Source organism: Panthera pardus, unplaced genomic scaffold (genome assembly GCF_024362965.1).
Source record: "Panthera pardus isolate Hobbes unplaced genomic scaffold, ASM2436296v1 HiC_scaffold_21, whole genome shotgun sequence".
Taxonomy (NCBI): Eukaryota; Metazoa; Chordata; class Mammalia; order Carnivora; family Felidae; genus Panthera; species Panthera pardus.
This window is the reverse complement of record NW_026526777.1, coordinates 60888528-60911475: the sequence shown is the minus strand read 5'-3', so window position 1 is coordinate 60911475 and position 22948 is coordinate 60888528. Positions and strand designations below refer to the sequence as shown.

Here is a 22948-nt window from a genome sequence, read left to right as displayed (position 1 = left end):
TTACAAGTCCAAATTGAGTTTCTAATGACTTTTTCTCTATAAGTCAATGTGGGGGAAAATCAAAATTCTTAACTCTAACACTCATGCTACTATTTTAGGAAAATTTGGTGATAGATAGATATCTGAATAGTAATGATGCCCTTCAATTTACTCTCCACTTATGGATCAGTCCACTGAGAAGTCAGAAATTTATTATACCAAACTGAAAACTTTTTAGAAAGGAATTAAACAACCAAATTTCATAAAACATTGCTGCACAAATGTGATTCTTAATTCTTAAGACAAATACAAAGTGCTTTCCCACTTTCAGGCTCCATATAAAGCTGACATTAATCTTTCTATCTTCCCAGCCAATAATACAAAATACTTTAAAAGACAACAAAAGATGCAAAGAGAAAAACAACCAAAAAGAAAAATCTTAAGATACATTTGAACACTGTACAGTTTTTAAAAGATTACTCAAAATTTAGATTTAGTGAAACTTGTATCTCTATGTCCTCATTATCTCTGAAGTTAAGAAAAGGATCAAGAAAAGCACAAGGAAAGCAATAAAGGAAGAGGGTCAGAGTGAAGAGGTAAGGTGGCCACCATCTTCGAAGGCAATAGACAGAAATTTCCTTTTGGCATTCTCAGCCCAACTCAGGATGTGGAGCCTCAACCTCAGGTGGTGGCTACCACTGGCCACCTGAAGCAGTATTTCACAAACTTTTATATACACGATAATAACTGGACAATTCCAGTGCCCTATCCCCTAGAATTCTAACTCAGCAGCCTTGAAAGTGGAGCATAAGAATTTTCAGTTTAACAAGACTCCTACTGATTTTGTTTGAGTTAGCCGCAGATCATAATCTAAGAAACACAGAAGAGAAATTTAAGACTTAGTACCCAGTAAGCACTGCACAGTACTTTACATCACACACTTTTAGAACATTCTGGGCTCCTACCTGTTTCAACATCCTTAGACCTGTGTTCTTCATCAGGAGGTGTAGACGGTGGCCAAACAGGTGGGACTCGTCGGGGAAACTGCCCTTCTGTATAATCCAGTGAGTGAGTGGGTTGGCTGACTGCAGCCCAGGTGTAAAGTTGATCTTGCTATATTTAAAATTTTTTAAATAAAAATAAAAAAAAATAAAATGTAAAGCTATTTTAATTCAATCATGAAAAAATGAAGTTTTTTTAATTGTTACATTACAACATCATTTTTATCTTATACATACATATGCAGGGTGTGTGTGTGTGTGTGTATCAAACATTAAAACAGCATTGCCTACTATCCAATGTAGATTCATAATGTCAACATTCATTCACACAATTATTTCAATTTCATAACCATACTTGTCTCAACTTTTTCTTTCTTTTTCAATTTATTTTTTTTAAAAATATTTATTTTGAGACAAAGAGAGAGAGAGAGTGCATGGGGGAGGGGCTAGCACAGAGAATCCCAAGCAGACTCCACGCTGTCAGGACAGAGCCTGAATCAGAACTCAATCTCATGAACCATGAGATCATGACCTGAACTGAAATTAAGAGTTGTAATCTTAACTGACTGAGCCACCCAGGCACATCTCAATTTATTTTCTATAGAAAAATATAATTTTTTTTTTTGTGGTGGAGATTCCGTGTGCATCTGCAAGGAAATATAAGACCAGAAAATCCAGACATTCAGAGAACTCCCTGAACTAGAATCTTTAAGACATTTGAATATGATGTCCCTTTAAAATCTGTTTAAACACTTGTGGCAAAGTCAAAGGACAGGCTGTACTTGGGCACCACAGAACAATAATAGCTTCCTTGCCTTCAACAACAAAAAGCCTAGGAAACCAACTTATCATGGGTCCAGGCTTCAAAATGTTTGGGACAAAAACCACGAAAAAGTAAATGAACTTGCCAAGAGTAAAAAAATTGGACAGGGATCTTCTGGCAAAGAAAGTGCTTCCCAGCTGAAGACTAACAGAATCTGGACAGAATGAGAAGGCTCATAACTACACCTAATGCCAGGAAGCAAAGTGGAAATCTCACAAAGGAGGCCACTTTGAGGCCTATAAACACCTTGGAAAACTTCTCATTAGGATTTCAGAATAACATGTTTAACCATTTTAGGATGCATGCACTCAAAATATACATGCCCTAGGTTCTCTCCATGATATTTTCCTTACTTGTAGGTATATTTGCCTATAGCTTATGGTCAACCTAAAGTAAAACAAAGAGAATAACAGTATTGTAGAGGTGAAGAGCAAATTAAAAATAAAACAAAACAAACAACAACAACAAAAAACCGTACTGTAACCACTGTGTTGAGATTATAAAGGAAATGGAGTTAACCCAGGACAGGCATTGCTATTTCTATAATGCATTTAACAAATTAATCTAATAAATTCACAAATTATTGTTCAGCATAGACAGTAAGACACAGTGTATATATCTGTAGTTTAAGCTTTAACTTTACAGACACTGGCCCTATTTGAGAATTCAGATTCCTGGATTTGGCTAGTATTACATAAGGGTCACATTGCAGACCTGGCTAAGCATTTCAGCTTTCCATACTGTTTCAACTGTTCATACACATTTTTTTAATGTTTATTTTTGAGAGAGAGACAGAGTGCAAGTGGGGGAGGGGCAGAGAGAGAGAGGTAGACACAGAATCCAAAGCAGGCTCCAGGCTCCGAGCTGTCAGCACAGACGTGGGGCTCGAACACATGAACCGTGAGATCGTGACCTGAGTCCAAGTTAGACGCTTAACCGACTGAGCCACCCAGGCGCCCCATTCAACTATTCCTCTCTTGATCGACAGCAAAGGCTTTGCTTTTCAGCCTACTGCGTGTCAGAAATAGCTTTTCGCCGGTGAAATTAGTAGTTTGTTTAATTAACATGATGTTGGAAATGAGATCTCAGTAGTGAAACTGAAGTAATTCCGTCTACGAGGATTGACAAAAATATCAGAGAATATCCTCATTCTTACAAGAACAGAGTAAGACTTGGGTGAGGGATATGTCAAGGCTTGATGCTCCGACAGTGGTGCGTCCAGCCACTGCTTTAGGAAAATGTCTCCTTGCCTGCTGCCAAACGTTAGGCACAGAATCCTGCCTCTTTCGTTTCTGCAATACCTAAACCTTTCGCGGAAAGTGTAGTCAAGCACCTACCCAGGCAGCAAGCTATACATTCCCTGACAAAGCAACTCTTGCCTAGAGAGCTTTATCATCCTGATAACAGACCCACTCAGCCTCTGACTTTGTGCCACATGAAAAAGGCAGCAACGACTAAGGGGATAAACGGTTTCACTTTAGGATCGCACAGTTCACCAAAATACAAAGTACATTGAAAGCACTTTATAAAACTTCACATAAACAGACAGCAACAACAACAAATTTGGTTCAGTCCAGTTTTTTAGCCACGCTCCAGTATCGTAATATATCACAATGCTACGATGGTAATCTCAAAACCCTTCCTTCATAGCAGAGCTCTACTAGCGGAAAATAAGCAAAACACAAATTTCTTTTGTGGCTTTTTGGCACCTACAAATGCCACCTCTTCAACCTAGCATTTAATTTTTTCTATATGACTCTAATCCCCCCACCCAAATCCATCCCTCCATGTTCCCTAAGTCGAACTTCACTCCAGTACCATAACTCCCCAGTTCTCCTCATTATGGAATTTAATCTCTCGGGAAAAGTCTAGCTGAAGTTCCCCCTCACAAGGACCACTCATGCATCAGAACACTGATACAGCACCCTGCCACCATTCATTTTCAGAAGTAACGGTATGCCATGCAGGATGGTGGCATAACACCTTACTGAGTGCATCTCATCTTTCCTCAGATTGACTGAAAACTCCTTCAGCCCATGAAGAATGTACACAGGTCCTACAAATCTCCCCTAGCAATTGACAACGCTAGGATGACTACATAAAAGCCACTTAACTGAACTAACAGAACTGGCAGATAAAAAAGAAGTAAAAAGATGGTTTGTCAGTATGAGCAACAGCAGTAGCTCATTTTCTTCATATACATAACAAGACACCAAAAAGGTACTTTCTGGATGCCACATGGAAAACAAATCTATTATGTTACCTGTTTTATCTAAACCTACCAGCAATTATACAATATAAAGAAAAATAGGAACAGGGTCAACCTGGCAGCAAAGTCGGGGGACCCGAAGTTCCCCCATCCCTCAAACACAGCAGTGTTGAGGTCAGAGAACTTGGAATTCCAAGAGTATGAGCTGCAGAGTGACGGAGACATCTCCAGGGGCCCATGGGGACAACTTGGTGGGCCATAGGTGCACAGTTGAAAACTTGGAGAGATAAAATGGGAGGCATAGGAAGACAGGGGAGGGATCCCTTTCTTTGGAAAGACAAAAGGAAGAGAAAGAGAGGCTGTTGAAGTGTAGGATTGTATTTGGACCAAAGAAAAGCCATGGACCGGGGAACGGAAAAAAAAGACAAAGATCTAATTTCTAAGTGCCTGGCTTTCTCTGGACTGGGGCCAGCTGCCCTGTTGACGTGCCTGGGGAGAAGGGGAGCCAGTCCCAGTCTTGGTAACTAGCACAGAGGTGCAGTCCTCAGTGAGAGAAAGCAATCCCCTCCCTTGAGTGCTCTGTGAAGAAGGCATATAGCCATTCCAAGGACAAAAGACCCTGCCTGCACCCGCCAGTCAGAGACCCTTTGTCGGCTGGCTGGGCTGAGGGGCTCTACCCTAGAACCAGGGTGTACAGGTGGGATCCTTTAAGACTGATGGTTTGAATCCCAACCAAGCACCAGGGAAGCACAGGAGACTGTGGAGCGGGACAGACGGCCTCATCTGCACCAGCTCAGCACTGTGGGGGGAGCCAGAGGCCCTCTATCACTGGGGTGGAGTGGCATTTTTCTGGAACTGGGGTGAGCAGAGCGAGATCCTTTAAGACAACGGGGTTTGCATCCCAGCCATGTGCCAGGGAGGTGCAGGAGATGGTGGAGTGGGACAAACCACCCTGTTCCCGCCCACGCGGCACTGTGAGGAGCTGGAGGCCCTTTGTAATCTGGCTGGGCAGAGTGGCACTTCCCGGAAACCGTGGGCATGTAGTGGGACCCTTTAAGACATGGGGGTTTGAATCCCGCTGAGCACCTGGGAGGTGCAAGAGGCTGTGGAGCAGAACATACCCAGCCTGCTCCCACATGCACAGCGCTGTGCAGATGGCTTAAACAGAGTGTTTGGGACACCCAGTCTGGGGAGGAGAGACTGGGGTGTCACCATTTTTATCCCCGTCACCAACAAGATGAGGCTCTAGGGAACAAAGGGCCCACAGTGGAGGCGGGACCTGCCTCCTACCAAGTCACACCCCTCCAAGTCTGGTCACTGTGAATTTACCAGTGTTTGATTGGCACTGACCAACCAGACAACCCCTTCCTCCAGACCAGCACAGCCACTGGCTCCCAGGCACCCAGCGGTTTTGCATTTTCTGATTTGATTCTTGGTCAATTCTTATTTTATATATATATATATTCCTTTTTATTTCCTTCCTTTCCTTCCTCTAATGTCTTTGTTCTCTAGTCTGGTTATTCTGGTTGTTGGTTTCTTTAAGCAGACATATTGAATCTATTATTTTTACGCCTCTTCTGTATCTCCTTCTTATTTATCTTCCTCTCTCTCTCAGGATTAAGTCATATGGTTACTCTGTCTGGTCAATTTTCTTTTTTTTTTTTTTCTTTTTGCCCACCCCTGTCATTTCTCTCTTTGTATGGGATAAGGCTTCTTCCACCACCACCCTCTTTTTAAAATTGTTTTTCCAGGGGCGCCTGGGTGGCGCAGTCGGTTAAGCGTCCGACTTCAGCCAGGTCACGATCTCACGGTACGTGAGTTCGAGCCCCGCGTCAGGCTCTGGGCTGATGGCTCAGAGCCTGGAGCCTGTTTCCGATTCTGTGTCTCCCTCTCTCTCTGTCCCTCCCCCGTTCATGCTCTGTCTCTCTCTGTCCCAAAAAAATAAATAATAAAAACGTTGAAAAATAAATAAATAAATAAATAAAATAAAATAAAATAAAATTGTTTTTCCAGGGTTACTTCATGGTGGAAGGTCCAAACCACTATTAAAAGCAGGGAGACAAAGCAACCAGACTCACAACAACAGAGAGCATGTAACATATTACGAAAACACCTCCTGAAAGGCCAGGCCCTGAACAGTGTATAACCCCTTTTTAATATAGTAGTGCTCGCAGGTACAGGACACATTAACAAACTATTACAACAAGTAAGGGACAGAACACTAGCCAAAATGATGAAAAGGAAGAATTCACCTCAAAAGAAACTCCAGGAAGAATGGCGGCCAGAGAATTGCTCAAAACAGATATAAACAAGATATTTGCTAAGAATTTAGAATAATAGGCATAAGATTAATCACTGGGCTTGAAAAAAACAGAGGACAGCAGAGAATTTATTGCTGCAGAGATCAAGAACTAAAAAATAGTCATGATGAATTAAAAATGCTATAAAGCAGGTGCAAAATAAACTAATTGCAGTAAGAACAAGATGAAAGAAGCAGAGTGGAGAATAAATGAAATAGAAGATAAAATTATGGAAAATGATAGAGCCGAGAAAAAGAGAGATAAGAAAATATTAGACCATGAGGGGAGAATAAGAGAACGAAGTGATTCAATGAAACTTAATAATATCCATATCATAGGAGTTCCAGAAAAAGAGAGAGAGAAAGGGGCAGAAGGATTACTTGAATAAATTATAAATGAGAACTTCCCTATTCTGTGGAAGGGAGCAGATATCCAACTCAAGGAGGCACAGAAAACTCCCTTCAGGTTTAACAGGAATAGGTCTTCTCCATGGCATATCATAGTGAAACTGGCAAAATACAAAGATAAAGAGGGAATTCTGAAAGCAGCTAGGGACAAATGCACCTTAAACTACAAGGGTAGGCACATAAAGGTAGTAGCAGACCCGTCCTCCAGAACTTAGCAGGCCAGAAGGGAGTGGCAGGAAACATTCAATGTGCTGAATAGGAAAAATATGCAGCCAAGAATTCTCTATCCAGCAAGGCTGCATCCAGAATAGAAGGAGGGATAAAGGCTTTCCCAGACAGACAAAAACTGAGGGAGTTCATGACCACTAAACCAGCCCTGCAAGAGATCGTAAGGGATACTCTGTGAGTGGAATGCTGCAAAGACTACAAAAGACCAGACACATCACCACAACCATGAAACCTACAAATAACACAAGGACGCTAAATCCATATCTTTCAATAATAATGCTGAATGTAAAAGGACTAAATGCTCCAATTAAAAGACAGAGGGTATCAGAATGGATTAAAAAACAAGATCCAGGAGCACCTGGGTGGCTCGGTTAGTTAGGTGTCTGACTCAGCTCAGGTCATGACCTCAGGGTTTGTGAGTTCAAGCCCTGTGTCGGGCTCTATGCTGACAGGCTCAGAACCTGGAGCCTGCTTCGGATTCTGTGTCTCCCTCTCTCTCTGCCCCTCCCCCACTCACGCTCTGTCTCCTCTCTCAAAAATAAATAAACATTAAAAAAAAATTTAAAAAAACAAGATCCATCTATATGCTGTCTACAAGAGAACCATTTTTAGACCTAAAGGCAACCTCAGATTGAAAGTGAGGGGATGGAGAACCATCTATCATGCTATGGAAGTCAAAAGAACGCTGGAGTAGCCATACTTACATCACACAAACTAGATTTAAACTAAAGTCTGTAAGAAGAGATGGAGAGGGGCATTTTATCATATTTACGTGGTCTATCCATCAAGAAGAGCTAACAATTATAAATGTTTATGCCTCCAATTGAATTCACCCAAATATATAAAATAATTAATCACAAACATAAGCAATCTTATTAATAAGAATATGGTAATTTCAGGGGACTTAGTGAATGGACAGATCTTCTAGGCAAAATCAAAAAAAAAACAATGGCTTTGAATGATCCATTGGACCAAATGGACTTGACAGATGCATTCAGAACTTTTCATCCAAAAGAAGCAGTATACACATTCTTCTCAAGTGCACATGCAAAATTCTCCCAGATAGATCACATACTGGATCATGAGAGAGGCCTCAATAAAAATAAAAGAATTGAGATCACACCATGCATATTTGCAAATAACAATGCTATGACACTTGAAATCAAGTTTGAAATCGTTTCAATCACGAGAAAAAAATTGGAAAACCCCAAAGGAATGGAGGTTAAAGAGCAACCTACTAAACAATGAATGGGTCAGCCAGGCAATTAAAAAAGAAATTTAAAAAACATATGGAAGCAAATGAAAATGAAAACACAACAGTCCAAACTCTTTGGGATGCAGCAAAGGCAGTCCTAACAGGAAAATACCCTGCAATCCAGGCCTATCTCAAGAAACAAGAAAAATCCCAAATACAAAACCTAATGACTCATCTAAAGCAGAAGCAGAACAGCAAAGAAACAAAGAAACCCCATGGCCAGCAGAAGAAGAGAAATAAAGATTAGAGCAGAAATAAACAATATAGAATTTTTTTAAAAAGGTAGAATACATCAATGAATGTAAGAGCTGGGTTTTTGAAAAAATAAACAAAATTGATAAACCCCTAGCCAAACTTCTCAAAAAAGAAAAGAGAGGACCCAAATAGATTAAATCACAAATGAAAAAGGATCACATCACAGATCACATCAACACCACAGAAATACAAACAATTATCAGAGAATACTATGACAAATTACATGCCAACAAACTGGACAACCTGGAAAAAATGGACAAATTCCTAGACACCCTCACACTAACAAAACTCAAATGGGAAGAAATAGAAAATTTGAACAGACCCATAACCAACAAATAAATTGAATCAGTTGTCAAAAATCTCCCAACAAATAAGAGTCCTGGACCAGATGGCTTCCCAGGGGAATTCTATCAGACATTTAAGGTGGAGTTAATACCTATACTTCTCAAGCTACTCCAAAAAATATAAATGAAATGAAAGCTTCCGGACTCATTCTATGAGGCCAGCATTATGCTGATTCCCAAACTAGAGAGAGAGCCCAATAAAAAGGAGAATCACATGTGGGTGCAAAAATTCTCAAGAAGATACTAGCAAATCGAATTCAACAGCATATAAAAAGAATTATTCACCATGATCAAGTGGGATTCACTCTTTGGCTGCAGGGCTGGTAATTCTATACATCACATTAATAGAAGAAAGGATAAGAACCATATGATCCTGTCAATAGATGCAGAAAAAAGCATTTGAGAAAATACAGTATACTTTCTTAATTACAACCCTCAAGTTGGGATAGAAGGAACATACATAGTTTAACATCATAAAAGTCATATATGAAAAGCCCACAATTAATATCATCCTCAGTGGGGAAAAACTTTCCCCCTAAGATCAGGAACATGTCAGGAAAAAAGACAGTCTCTTTAGCAAATGGTGCTGGGACAACTGGACACCAACATGCAGAAGAATGAAACTAGACCACCTTCTTAAACCATACACAAAAATAAACTCAAAATGGATGAAAGACCTAGATGTGAGACAGAAAACCATCAAAACCCACAGGAGAAAGCAGGCAACAACCTCTTTGACCTCAGCTGCAGCAATTTCTTGCTCGACATGTCTCCAAAGGCAAGGGAATTAAAAGCATAAATAAACTATTAGGACCTCATCAAGATAAAAAGCTTCTGCACTGCAAAGGAAACAATCAACAAAACTAAAAGGCAACCGACAGAATGGGAAAAGATATTTACAAATGGCATATTGGATAAAGGGCTAGTATCCAAAATCTATAAAGAATTCACCAAACTCAACACCCAAAAAACAAATAATCCATTAAAGAAATGGGCAAAGACATGAATAGACACTTTTCCAAAGAAGACATCCAGATGGCCAACAGACACATGAAAAGATGCTCAACGTCACTCTTCAACAGAAATACGCATCAAAGCCACACTGAGATATCACCTCATACCCGTCAGAGTGGCTAAAATCAGGAGACTAGAGATGCTGGCGAGGATGTAGCAAAATGGGAACCCTCTTGCACTGTTGGTGGGAATGCAAACTGGTGCAGCCGCTCTGGAAAACAGTGTGGAGGTTCCTCAAAAAATTAAAATAGAACTACACTGTGACCCAGCAATGGCACTGCTAGGAATTTGCCCAAGGAATACAGGAGTGCTGATGCATAGGGGCACATGTACCCCATGTTTCCAGCAGAACTGTCAACAATAGCCAAATTTTCATATGTTCACCTTTGTTTCATTCTTAAATTCATATATTAGTTCTAATGGTTGTTTAGTATTGTCATCAGAGTTGATGAATAGATAAAGAAGTTGTAGTACAAATATATACAATGGAGTATTACTCAGCCAAAAAAGGAACGAAATCTTGCCATTTGCAACGACATGGATAGAGCTAAAGTGTATTATGCGAAGTGAAATAAGTCAGGAGAGAAAGACAAATATCACATGATTTCACTCATATTGGAATTTAAGAAATGAAACAGATGAATATATGTGGGGGAAAAGAGACAAAGCATAACAGACTCTTAACTATAGAGAAACTGAGGGTTTCTGGAGGGAGGTGGGCAGGGGGATGGGTTAAATGGGCAATGGGTATTAAGGAAGGCACCTGTTATGATGAGTACTGGGTGTTATATGTAATTGATGAATCACTAAATCCTACTACTGAAACTGATAGGAACTGGGAATAGTATAACTCCTATTTCTGATTATCTTTATAGAGGACGTGATTGGTCATGTTATGACTACTGTTAATCCAAATATTTAAGATATCAGTTGAAAAGGAAATATCACATGTTTTCCTTGCCATGCACCACTAACATAAGGGGGAACATAGGGGGATACACAAAAGGACAAGAGTAAGAATTAAGATTCCAAACAATGAATAATATTAAACTTATAAACTTATGGTATTAATTAGCTCAATTCTTAAGAGATATTACATCTGAATTTAAACATTTAAATTAGCAATATTCAGCTTATCATTTTCTCCTCTAGAGACTTTAAAAGAATGTGGACAAAACAGAGGACGCATTAAGGGCTCAGAAGAAAGTTCACTAATAATTAATCAGGCACAGATACCAAACAGGTGCTCGGGTCAGTAATGCACTGACAAGAAGGGCTGGTCAGGACCTGCAGAGATTCTCTTAGTAAGTGGATCAAATTTAGACATGAGGAAGGAGACACAGTTATGTGATTTTTAAAAAGCATTTAAATAAATAAATAAATAAATAAATAAATAAATAAATAAATAAATAAAATAGCATTTGACCTATATGTAGAAGTTAATTTCTCTTCAACTTGACATCTGAATTGTTGGTTGACCATGAAGAAAAAAATAATAATTCAAGTCTAAATGTGCCTTTCTTTATCAAACATTAGGAAGGAAATATGTCTAACCAACCTTGCTTGCAGCATTGATAAGAATGCATCATATAACATCAATGATGCTGTGAATATCACCCAAGAAGGTCAGTCAACTTATCCAAGGTCATACCAAATTCAGAAAAAGAAAGTAAGATTTCCCACATCCAACTAAGCATATAAACTTTCCTGTAATACACAGATATTACTCTGATTCCTTGCAAAATAATGTTTTTTTTTAATCCAAGCTGAATATAACTTGGCATCTGGCTGAATTAAGTATTTAACACCGCTTCTAGCATTATCCAGCTGATAGAAATAAAAGAACAAGAGGAAGAGATAGGATATTGTGGCAATTAGGATACTTTTAGAGTTTAAAAAAATTAATTTAAACCTTGGTTCCTACTCTTAATTTTGAACAAGTTAGGTAATCTCCCTGAACCTCAATATTCCCTCTGTAAAATGAAGAAATCATGATATAATTTTTGCAAATTACAGTCCTTCAAGCTCTAATAAGTATTCAATAAATAGTTCCAACTACAATTATTCATAATACCTTTTTAAATATTTTATTTCATTTTGATATCAATTTTTATTTAAATTCTAATTAACATATGGTAAATTCCATTAACATATATGGTAAAATTGGTGTAGAATTTATCTGTGATTCATCACTCACATATAACACCCAGTGCTCATTACAAGTGCCCTCCTTAATGCCCATCACCAATTTAGTCCATCCCCCACCATCTCCCTCCATCAACCCTCAGTTTGTTCTCTGTATTTAAGAGTCTTTTGGAGCACCTGGCTCAGTCAGTTAAGCATCCGACTTCAGTTCAAATCATGATCTTGTGGTTTGTGAGTTTGAGCCCCGCGTTGGGCTCTGTGCTGATAGCTCAGAGCCTGGAGCCTGCTTCAGATTCTGTGTCTCCCTCTCTCTCTGCCCCTCCCCTGCTCATGTTCTGTCTCTGTCTCAAAAAAAAAAAAATTACAAATTTTTTTAAAGAGTCTCTTATGATTTCTTCCCTCTCTCTTTTTTCCTCCCTTCCCCTATATTCATGTTTTATTTCTTAAATTCCACATATGAGTGAAATCAAATGGTATTTGTCTTTCTCTGACTGACGTATTTCTCTTATCATAACACACTCTAGTTCCATCCACGTTATTGCAAATGGAATAACAGTTAATATTATAATCTTTTACTACTTTTCTTTCAGATAATGCAGTCATGAAGACTTTTATTGTAATACTTCTGGAAAAACTAGAAATAAACCATACAATACACAGCAATGCATAGCCTTAACAAAAGCTATCATTTCTCTTGGTAACTGACATTTAATACAACAATGACTAAGAAAGACCCATTTTAATGAAGCCACAGACTCCCACACATTTCTCACTACCACACAATTACTTCAGTTCTCAGGAGTAATTAATTGTGAGCTACTACTTCATACCAGATACGCTGGGAAATGTTATCAAGTTATCTACACTTCTACAGCTTCAGAAGATGGTCATCCTATAAAATATTAGCTAATAGTACAGCATTGTAAGGGGAAATTAATTTGCCATAGTAAACAATGCAAGCTGTTAGGTAAATATGTAGTTTATAAAATTGATAGTTACATGTCTGCTATCACAAAAGAAAAAGTTTTAACTTCCATTTTTTTAGATTTCAGCAAATATGATTAAGAGTAAATGAACTTAGGAGCAGAAGCATTTGACTAGCTCAGTTGGGAGATTATGCAACTCTTGATCTTAGGGTGGTGAGTTTGAGCCCAACATCAATAAATAAAACAAAAAAAAAAAAGTAAATGAACTTAAAATTGCATAAATCTATTGTTGCACCACTCTTTCTAAAACTTTTAAAAGCCTTCTCAAGCAGCAAAATATATCATTTTTTGTATGTTTCTAGACATTATTTTTCTTCTTGCCTCCTGTCTTTCCTGTGTATTATTACTCAGATGATTAACAATTGTTTCTAGTAATCTAACACATATATGACTTCCTCAGTGATTCCTACTAACCTGCAGATGTTCAAATTCCATCTTTTTGGTCAAAACACTTGCTTTGTCTTTTCTGGACACAGCTATGGACACACCTTTTCTATTTTGCATGAAGCCTTTCCACAACAAAAGTGGATTTTCTGTCTTACCATCCTGGGGCCAATGAGGATCTCCAGACCACCAGCTCTACCCTGCTCTACTTTAGCTGTTGGAGGTATTTTAAAAAGAAAAAAAAATATCCCTCCTTTGAAGCAAGTTTTAGGGTCTTTGTCTCAGACTCACACCTGCCATACAGTAATCAATTTCCTGACTCAACATTCTCTCCCTCCCTTCCTCTGAAAATGAGCATGGGCAACATAGATGCATTAAAAAGAAAGTCCTCTGCAGAGACTTACAGGTTTTGAGCAGGTAATTAATATTATTTAAGTATACAAAAATAAAATTTCATAAGCAGTCACTGGTTTGGAATTTAAACAAATGGTTTGATCTGCCTCAAACCCAGCTGATTGTTGCCCTCTGCTTGGGACTCTGTTCAGTGACAAACATTTATACAAATCCCATGTTTTAGCCGCTCTAAAAAAAAAAAGGCATCTAATTAGGTTTAATGTGCCACCATCCAGATGGTCAGCTTGTTTTTTAATGATATACCTAAGGAGTCCTTCTATGGAATAACAAATTGCAAGTTGTTAATCAAAAAATTAAAGCATATGCATTCTTAAAAATCACTACACAATAAAGCATCTCCAATCCAGTCTCCCAAACTAGAAACCTCCATCTTTGACAACTCTGCACCTCCTAAATCCAATAATCAGCAAAAGCAATGATCTCCATCTTAGATATGTCTCTAGAATTAGCCTTTCCTCATTCCAACCACCCAGACCCAGTTTAAAAGATTTCAACAATCTCATATGCAGCCACCATACCCCTTTAGCTCACCTCTCACCATGCAGTAAGTCTTCATCAAAAGCAAAAATGAACATGTTCATTTCTTGCTGCTAAAAAGCTTGCCTAGGGAGACCTGGGGAAGATGGTGGCATAGGAGGACTCTGGGCTCACCGCGTCCTGCTGATCACTTAGATTCCACCTACACCTGCCTAAAGAACCCAGAAAACCGCCATGGGATTAGCAGAACGGAGTCTCCAGAGCCAAGCGCACATGAGAGGCCCATGGAAGAGGGTATGAAGGGCGGCGAGGGGGAGCGCGCTCCACGGACTGGCGGGAGGGGGGGGGGGGCGGCCCGCCGGCAAAGCAGAGCCCCCTAGTCTGGCTGGCAAAAGCGGACGGAGGGGCTGGACGGAGTGTGTTCTGACAGCCAGCAGGAGTTAACATCTGGAAGGTTATAAGCTAACAGCTCTGCTTGGAGAACGGAAGGGCTGGAAGACAACGGGAGGCAGAGTTGTTGAGCCCCGGACGACAGAGCGCAGCTTGGCGGGGAACAAAGGCGCTCACCAGCGCCATCTCCCTCGCCCATCCCCCAGCCAAACTCCCAAAGGGAACCAGTTCCTGCCAGGGAACTTGCTTGCACCGCGAAAACACACAAAGCTGTGCTTCTGCGGATCCATCCCTCGGGCGGGTCTGACTCCCTTCCCGTGCCGCAGGGCCCCTCCTGAAGTGGATCTCCGAAGGAAAAGCGAGCTGAGCCTGCCCCTCCCACCCCCGTGCACCTTGCCGATCCGCCCCAGCTAACGCACCAGATCGCCAGCACCACAACCCTGGCAGTGTGCAAGTACCCAGGCAGGCCACGCCACCCACAGTGAATCCCGCCCCTAGGAGAGGGGAAGAGAAGGCACACACCAGTCTGACAGCGGCCCCAGCGGTGGGCTGGGGGCAGACATCAGGTCTGACTGCAGCCCCGCCTACCAACGCAAGTTATTCAAGACAGCACAGGGGAAGTGCCCCGAAGTCCTGCCCCACTCCAGGGACTATCCAAAATGACGAAACGGAAGAATTCCCCTCAGAAAAACGTCCAGGAAATAACAACAGCTAACGAACTGATCAAAAACGATTTAAACAATATAACAGAAAGTGAATTGAGAATAATAGTCATAAAATTAACCGCTGGGCTTGAAAACAGTATAAAGAACAGCAGAGAATCTATTGTTACAGAGATCAAGGGACTAAGGAATAGTCGGGAGGAGCTAAAAAATGCTATCAACGAGCTGCAAAATAACATGGAGACAACCACGGCTCGGATTGAAGAGGCAGAGGAGAGATTAGGTGAACTAGAAGATAAAATTATGGAAAAAGAAAAAGCTGAGAAAAAGAGAGATAAGAAAATCCAGGAGTATGAGGGGAAAATTAGAGAACTAAGTGATGCACTAAAGAGAAATAATCTACGCATAATTGGTATTCCAGAGGAGTAAGAGAGAGGTGCTGAAGGTGTACTTGAAGAAATAATAGCTGAGAACTTCCCTGATCTGGGGAAGGAAAAAGGCATTGAAATCCAAGAGGCACAAGAGAACTCCTTTCAGACGTAACTTGAATCGATCGTCTGCACGACGTATCATAGTGAAACTGGCAAAATACAAGGATAAAGAGAAAATTCTGAAAGCAGCTACGGATAAACACGCTCTAACATATAAAGGGAGACCGATAAGAGTCGTAACCGATCTCTCTACTGAAACTTGACAGGCCAGAAAGGAATGGCAGGAAATCTTAAATGTGATGAACAGAAAAAATATGCAGCCGAGAGGGGCGCCTGGGTGGCTCAGTCGGTTAAGGGTCCGACTTCAGCTCAGGTCACAATCTCGCGGTCCGTGAGTTCAAGCCCCGCGTCAGGCTCTGGGCTAACGGCTCAGAGCCTGGAGCCTGCTTCCGATTCTGTGTCTCCCTCTCTCTCTGCCCCTCCCCCGTTCATGCTCTGTCTCTCTCTGTCTCAAAAATAAATAAACGTTAAAAAAAAATTTTTTTTTTAAAATATGCAGCCGAGAATCCTTTATCCAGCAAGTCTGTCATTTAGAATAGAAGGAGAGATAAAGGCCCTCCCAAACAAACAAAAACTAAAGGAATTCGTCACCACTAAACCAGCCCTACAAGAGATCCTAAGGGGGATCCTGTGAGGCAAAGTACCAGAGACATCACTACAAGCATGAAACCTACGGACATCACAATGACTCTAAACCCATATCTTTCTATAATAACACTGAATGTAAATGGACTAAATGTGCCAACCAAAAGACATAGGGTATCAGAATTGATAAAAAAACAAGACCCATCCATTTGCTGTCTACAACCGACCCATTTTAGACCTAAGGACACCTTCAGATTGAAAGTGAGGGGATGGAGAACTATTTATCATGCCACTTGAAGTCAAAAGAAAGCTGGAGTAACCATACTTATATCAGACAAACTAGGCTTTAAATTAAAGGCTGTAACAAGAGATGATGAAGGGCATTATATAATAATTACAGGGTCTATCCATCAGGAAGAGCTAACAATTATAAATGTCTATGCGCTGAAAACAGGAGCCCCCAAATATATAAAACAATTACTCACAAACATAAGCAACCTTATTGATAACAATGTGGTAATTGCAGGGGACTTTAACACTCCACTTACAGAAATAGATAGATAATCTAGACACACAGTCAATAAAGAAACAAGGGCCCTGAATGATACATTGGATCAGATGGACTTGACAGATATATTTAGAACTCTGCATCCCAAAGCAACAGAATATACTTTCTTCTCCAGTGCACATGGAACATTCTCCAAGATACATCACATACTGGGTCACAAAACAGCCCTTCATAAATATACAAGAATTGAGATCATACCATGCATACTTGCAGACCACAATGCTATGAAGCTTGAAATCAACCACAGGATAAAGTCTGGAAAACCTTCAAAAGCATGGAGGTTAAAGAACACCCTACTAAAGAATGAGTGGGTCGGGCGCCTGGGTGGCTCAGTCGGTTGAGCGTCCGACTTCAGCTCAGGTCACGATCTCGTGGTCCGTGGGTTCGAGCTCCGCATCAGGCTCTGGGCTGATGGCTCAGAGCCTGGAGCCTGCTTCCGATTCTGTGTCTCCCTCTCTCTCTGCCCCTCCCCCGTTCATGCTCTGTCTCTCTCTGTCTCAAAAATAAATAAACGTTAAAGAATGAGTGGGTCAACCAGGCAATTAGAGAAGAAATTAAAAAATTTATGGAAACAAACGAAATGAAAATACAACAATCCAAACACTTTGGGATGCAGCAAAGGCAGTCCTGAGAGGAAAATACATTGCAATCCAGGCCTATCTCAAGAAACAAGAAAAAATCCCAAATACAAAATCTAACAGCACACCTAAAGGAAATAGAAGCAGAACAGCAAAGACAGCCTAAACCAGCAGAGGAAGAGAAATAATAAAGATCAGAGCAGAAATAAACAATATAGAATCTAAAAAAACTGTAGAGCAGATCAACGAAACCAAGAGTTGGTTTTTGGAAAAAATAAACAAAATTGATAAGCCTCTAGCCAGGCTTCTCAAAAAGAAAAGGGAGATGACCCAAATAGATAAAACCAGGAGTGAAAATGGAATGATTACAACCAATCCCTCAGAGATACAAGCAATTATCAGGGAATACTATGAAAAATTATATGCCAACAAATTGGACAACCTAGAAAAAATGGAAAATTCCTAAACACCCACACGCTTCCAAAACTCAATCAGGAGGAAATAGAAAGCTTGAACAGACCCATAACCAGCGAAGAAATTGAATCGGTTATCAAAAATCTCCCAACAAATAAGAGTCCAGGACCAGATGGCTTCCCAGGGGAGTTCTACCAGATGTTTAAAGCAGAGATACTACCTATCCTTCTCAAGCTATTCCAAAAAATAGAAAGGGAAGGAAAACTTCCAGACTCATTCTATGAAGCCAGTATTACTTTGATTCCTAAACCAGACAGAGACCTAGTAAAAAAAAAAGAGAACTACAGGCCAATATCCCTGATGAATATGGATGCAAAAATTCTCAATAAGATACTAGCAAATCGAATTCCACAGCATATAAAAAGAATTATTCACCATGATCAAGTGGGATTCATTCCTGGGATGCAGGGCAGGTTCAACATTCACAAATCAATCAACGTGATACATCACATTAATAAAAGAAAAGATAAGAACCATATGATCCTGTCAATCGATGCAGAAAAGGCATTTGACAAAATTCAGCAACCTTTCTTAATAAAAACCCTCGAGAAAGTCGGGATAGAAGGAACATACTTAAACATCATAAAAGCCATTTATGAAAAGCCCACAGCTAACATCATCCTGATGGGGAAAAACTGAGAGCTTTTTCCGTGAGATCAGGAACATGACAGGGATGTCCACTCTCACTGCTGTTGTCTAACATAGTGTTGGAAGTGCTAGCATCAACAATCAGACAACAAAAGGAAATCAAAGGCATCAAAATTGGCAAAGATGAAGTTAAGCTTTCACTTTTTGCAGATGACATGATATTATACATGGAAAATCCGACACTCCACCAGAAGTCTGCTAGAACTGATGCATGAATTTAGCAAAGTTGCAGGATACAAAATCAATGTACAGAAATCAGTTGCATTCTTATACACTAATAATGAAGCAACAGAAAGACAAATAAAGAAACTGATCCCATTCACAATTGCACCAAGAAGCATAAAATACCTAGGAATAAATCTAACCAAAGATGTAAAAAATCTGTATGCTGAAATCTATAGAAAGCTTATGAAGGAAATTGAAGACGATATAAAGAAATGGAAAAACATTCCGTGCTCATGGATTGGAAGAATAAATATTGTCAAAATGTCATTACTACCCAAAGCTATCTACACATTCAATGCAATCCCAATCAAAATTGCACCAGCATTCCTCTCGAAACTAGAACAAGCAATCCTAAAATTCATATGGAACCACAAAAGGCCCTGAATAGCCAAAGTTATTTTGAAGAAGAAGACCAAATTAGGAGGCATCACAATCCCAGACGTTAGCCTCTACTACAAAGCTGTCATCATCAAGACAGCATGGTATTGGCACAGAAACAGACACATAGACCAATGGAATAGAATAGAAACCCCAGAACTAGACCCACAAAAGTATGGCCAACTAATCTTTGACAAAGCAGGAAAGAATATCCAATGGAAAAAAGACAGTCTCTTTAACAAATGGTGCTGGGAGAACTGGACAGCAACATGCAGAAGATTGAAACTAGACCATTTTCTCACACCATTCACAAAAACAAACTCAAAATGGATAAAGGACCTGAATGTGAGACAGGAAACCATCAAAACCCTAAAGGGTTTGGAAAGCAGGAAAAGACCTCTGTGACCTCAGCCGTAGCAATTTCTTACTCGACACATCCCCAAAGGCAAGGAAATTAAAAGCAAAAATGAACTACTGGGACCTTATGAAGATAAAAAGTTTCTGCACAGCAAAGGAAACAACCAACAAAACTAAAAGGCAACTAATGGAATGGGAAAAGATATTTGCAAATGACATATCAGACAAAGGACTAGTATCCAAAATCTATAAAGAGCTCACCAAACTCCACACCCAAAAAACAAATAACCCAGTGAAGAAATGAGCAGAAAACATGAATAGACACTTCTCCAAAGAAGACATCCAGATGGCCAACAGGCACGTGAAAAGATGCTCAACATCACTCCTCATCAGGGAAATACAAATCAAACCCACACTCAGATATCACCTCACGCCAGTCAGAGTGGCCAAATGAACAAATCAGGAGACTATAGATGCTGGAGAGGATGTGGAGAAACGGGAACCCTCTTGCACTGTTGGTGGGAATGCAAACTGGTGCAGCCACTCTGGAAAACAGTGTGGAGGTTCCTCAAAAATTAAAAATAGACCTACCCTATGACCCAGCAGTAGCACTGCTAGGAATTTACCCAAGGGATACAGGAGTACTGATGCATAGGGGCACTTGTACCCCAATGTTTATAGCAGCACTCTCAACAATAGCCAAATTATGGAAAGAGCTTAAATGTCCATCAACTGATGAATGGATAAAGAAATTGTGGTTTATATACACAATGGAGTACTACGTGGCAATGAGAAAGAACGAAATATGGCCCTTTGTAGCAACGTGGATGGAACTGGAGAGTGTGATGCTAAGTGAAATAAGCCATACAGAGAAAGACAGATACCATATGTTTTCGCTCTTATGTGGATCCTGAGAAACTTAACAGAAACCCATGGGGGAGGGGAAGGAAAAAAAAAAAAACAGTGGTTAGAGTGGGAGACAGCCAAAGCATAAGAGACTCTTAAAAACTGAGAACAAACTGAGGGTTGATGGGGGGTGGGAGGGAGGGGAGGTTGGGTGTTGGGTATTGAGGAGGGCACCTTTTGGGATGAGCACTGGGTGTTGTATGGAAACCAATTTGACAATAAATTTCATATATTGGGAAAAAAAAAACCCTGGAAAAAAAATATAAATAAATAAATAAATAAATAAATAAATAAATAAATAAATAAAAAGCTTGCCTATCTCCAATTCAGATTCCTGTCAATTCAGATTAAGACAAAATTCAGATTGCTACTTTGGCATGTGAAGCCAACCTTATAAATGGCCAATGGCCCATTCCTGTCTGCTGCCATCCTTCTCCATCACCCTTTGTTTCTGCCACCTTGGACTGCTCACTATTTCCTGAATGTACCAGGATCTTTCAGAGTCCCATGCCTCTGGGATAGAATTTAGTTCTTTTCCCAAGGACAACTTGGCTTTTCCATCTGGCAATCTTCTACTTAACTTTCAGGTGACATTCAAATGTCATCTCTCTCAAGTGGGGACATTCTTCCTCTGTCCTTTCCCAGGTAGTGTTAACAGAATCATCTTCTATATTCCCACAACACTTTATAGATTCTGTAGTAGGATTTTCTCTGTTTAAGGTGATTTCTCCATCTGTTCCTCAACCCCAATTAGACAATAAGCTTTTCTAAGACAGGGACTATGTATTCTTCTTAAGTGGATATGAATATTAACATTTACTGAATCCTCTACTACATATTATCTTATCATGATCTAACAAAAGTACATGAAATTTCAACCAGGCAACTTCTGCGTTTAAATTACAGATCATAGTTCCACCTTTTTCTAAAACAGCCATGGGACCTTGGGCTTCCTTGCCTATAAATTAGTAGGACAACCAGCTCATGGGGAGAGAGGGATCTTTTTGAGAACCAAGATAAAATATAATGATTTATTAACATTGCCTGGAAAAGTCCTGGCATGACTATAACAATATGTAAAATGGCTCTGGCACCTACTGATACTGAGCACCCATTCTCTGCTGGCATTGCATTATCCCCATTACAACCAATGTGGCCATTACCCTCCCCATCTACCATCTAGGAACAGAGGCCCACAGAGGACAAGTGAGCTGACCAATGCCACATGGTAAGCATGAGGCAAAGCCAAGACTCAAACACAGCTGGGAATTCATTCAACCATAGGCTCAATAAAGCTATTTCACTTTCCCCAAGTGTCCAATATTTTATTTGATACTCACCAAAATTCCTTCTACTTCCCTTATTTTATAGATGAAGAAACTGAGGCTCAAGTAAATAACTTGTCCCCAAATCATACAGCTGCAGGGTAAACTAGCTAGGATTCAAACCCAAGTGCCTCTAAACTCAAAGCACTTCAGTCAAAATCCCACAGACTATTATAAAAGTTACAAATATACTACAAAACACAGAAGAAGAATATGTACCATAGGAAAGGTACCTGTGTTAAGGTAATCAAAATATGGTAAGATTCCTTCTGGGTAAGGTTACCAGGAAAATCTTTCCAAAAGGTTTTTAAAAAGTATTTGAAAAATAAAGAATTGAAAATTAGTACTGAAAATCAAAAATGATGACTGGAGAGCATTCAGGAAAGGGGCTATCAACAAATCAGGGACACAGAATCGTGGTGTGTGCCAGGAACAGTGAGTCCAACTCACATGGAAAGCTTGAATGTAGTTGGGGCATGTCTACATCAGGTAGGACTGACGAGCCCAAGGTGATATTTGAGAATTAAAGTGAAATAAATCAGATGTGGCTATCTAAAAAATCAGTCAGAATGAGTAGGGGGACTGGAAGTAGGGGAACTGATCTAGGGAAGAGTCCTGGAGCAGAGGGGTGATGGTGCCCTGAGACTGAAGAGGTAGACCCTCCTAGCAGTTTGACTGGACACAGGCAAGAGGCCACGGTGCCATCAGTGCAGACTGGCAGTCAAGGATTTGCACCTGGGAGAAAAGGTGAGCTAATAAAGTAGGACGACTTGATGACACTTTGCAAGGGAGTCTGATTTCAGATGTGTTGACCCTAAGATACCAGTGGAACACCAACATGGAGGTTTCCAGCAGACAAGCAGATGCACACAATTACAGCTTGCAAATGTGACTGCAGTTGGGATTTGCTTGGAAGTTAGTATGCATGCACATATGTATGTGTAAAGACAAAGAAGGGGGGTAGGAAGAGAAATTTGAGGGCTGTCCTTTGCGAAACTTCCACGTTAGCAACAGGAAGTAGGAAAAAAATAGCATTTTGCTGCCAGCTGAGTGAAGAGGAGTTTTCAGGAAGTACTCGTAAATTGCCTGAAATCCTATTATAAACAAGTAAAGGAAACTAAGGGAACAGACATCTTTTCA

At 40.1% G+C, this 22948-nt stretch overlaps 1 protein-coding gene across 2 annotated transcripts in view; it reads right to left on the bottom strand.

The window, feature by feature from the left end:
* FMN2 (formin 2) overlaps nucleotides 1-22948 on the bottom strand; it is a 376950-nt gene that overhangs the window by 281674 nt on the left and 72328 nt on the right. For both annotated transcript variants that reach the window (XM_053909367.1, XM_019423300.2), the window contains exon 3: nucleotides 945-1092. In XM_053909367.1, coding sequence (XP_053765342.1) covers nucleotides 945-1092 — 148 coding nt within the window. The remainder of the gene's footprint in view (nucleotides 1-944; nucleotides 1093-22948) is intronic.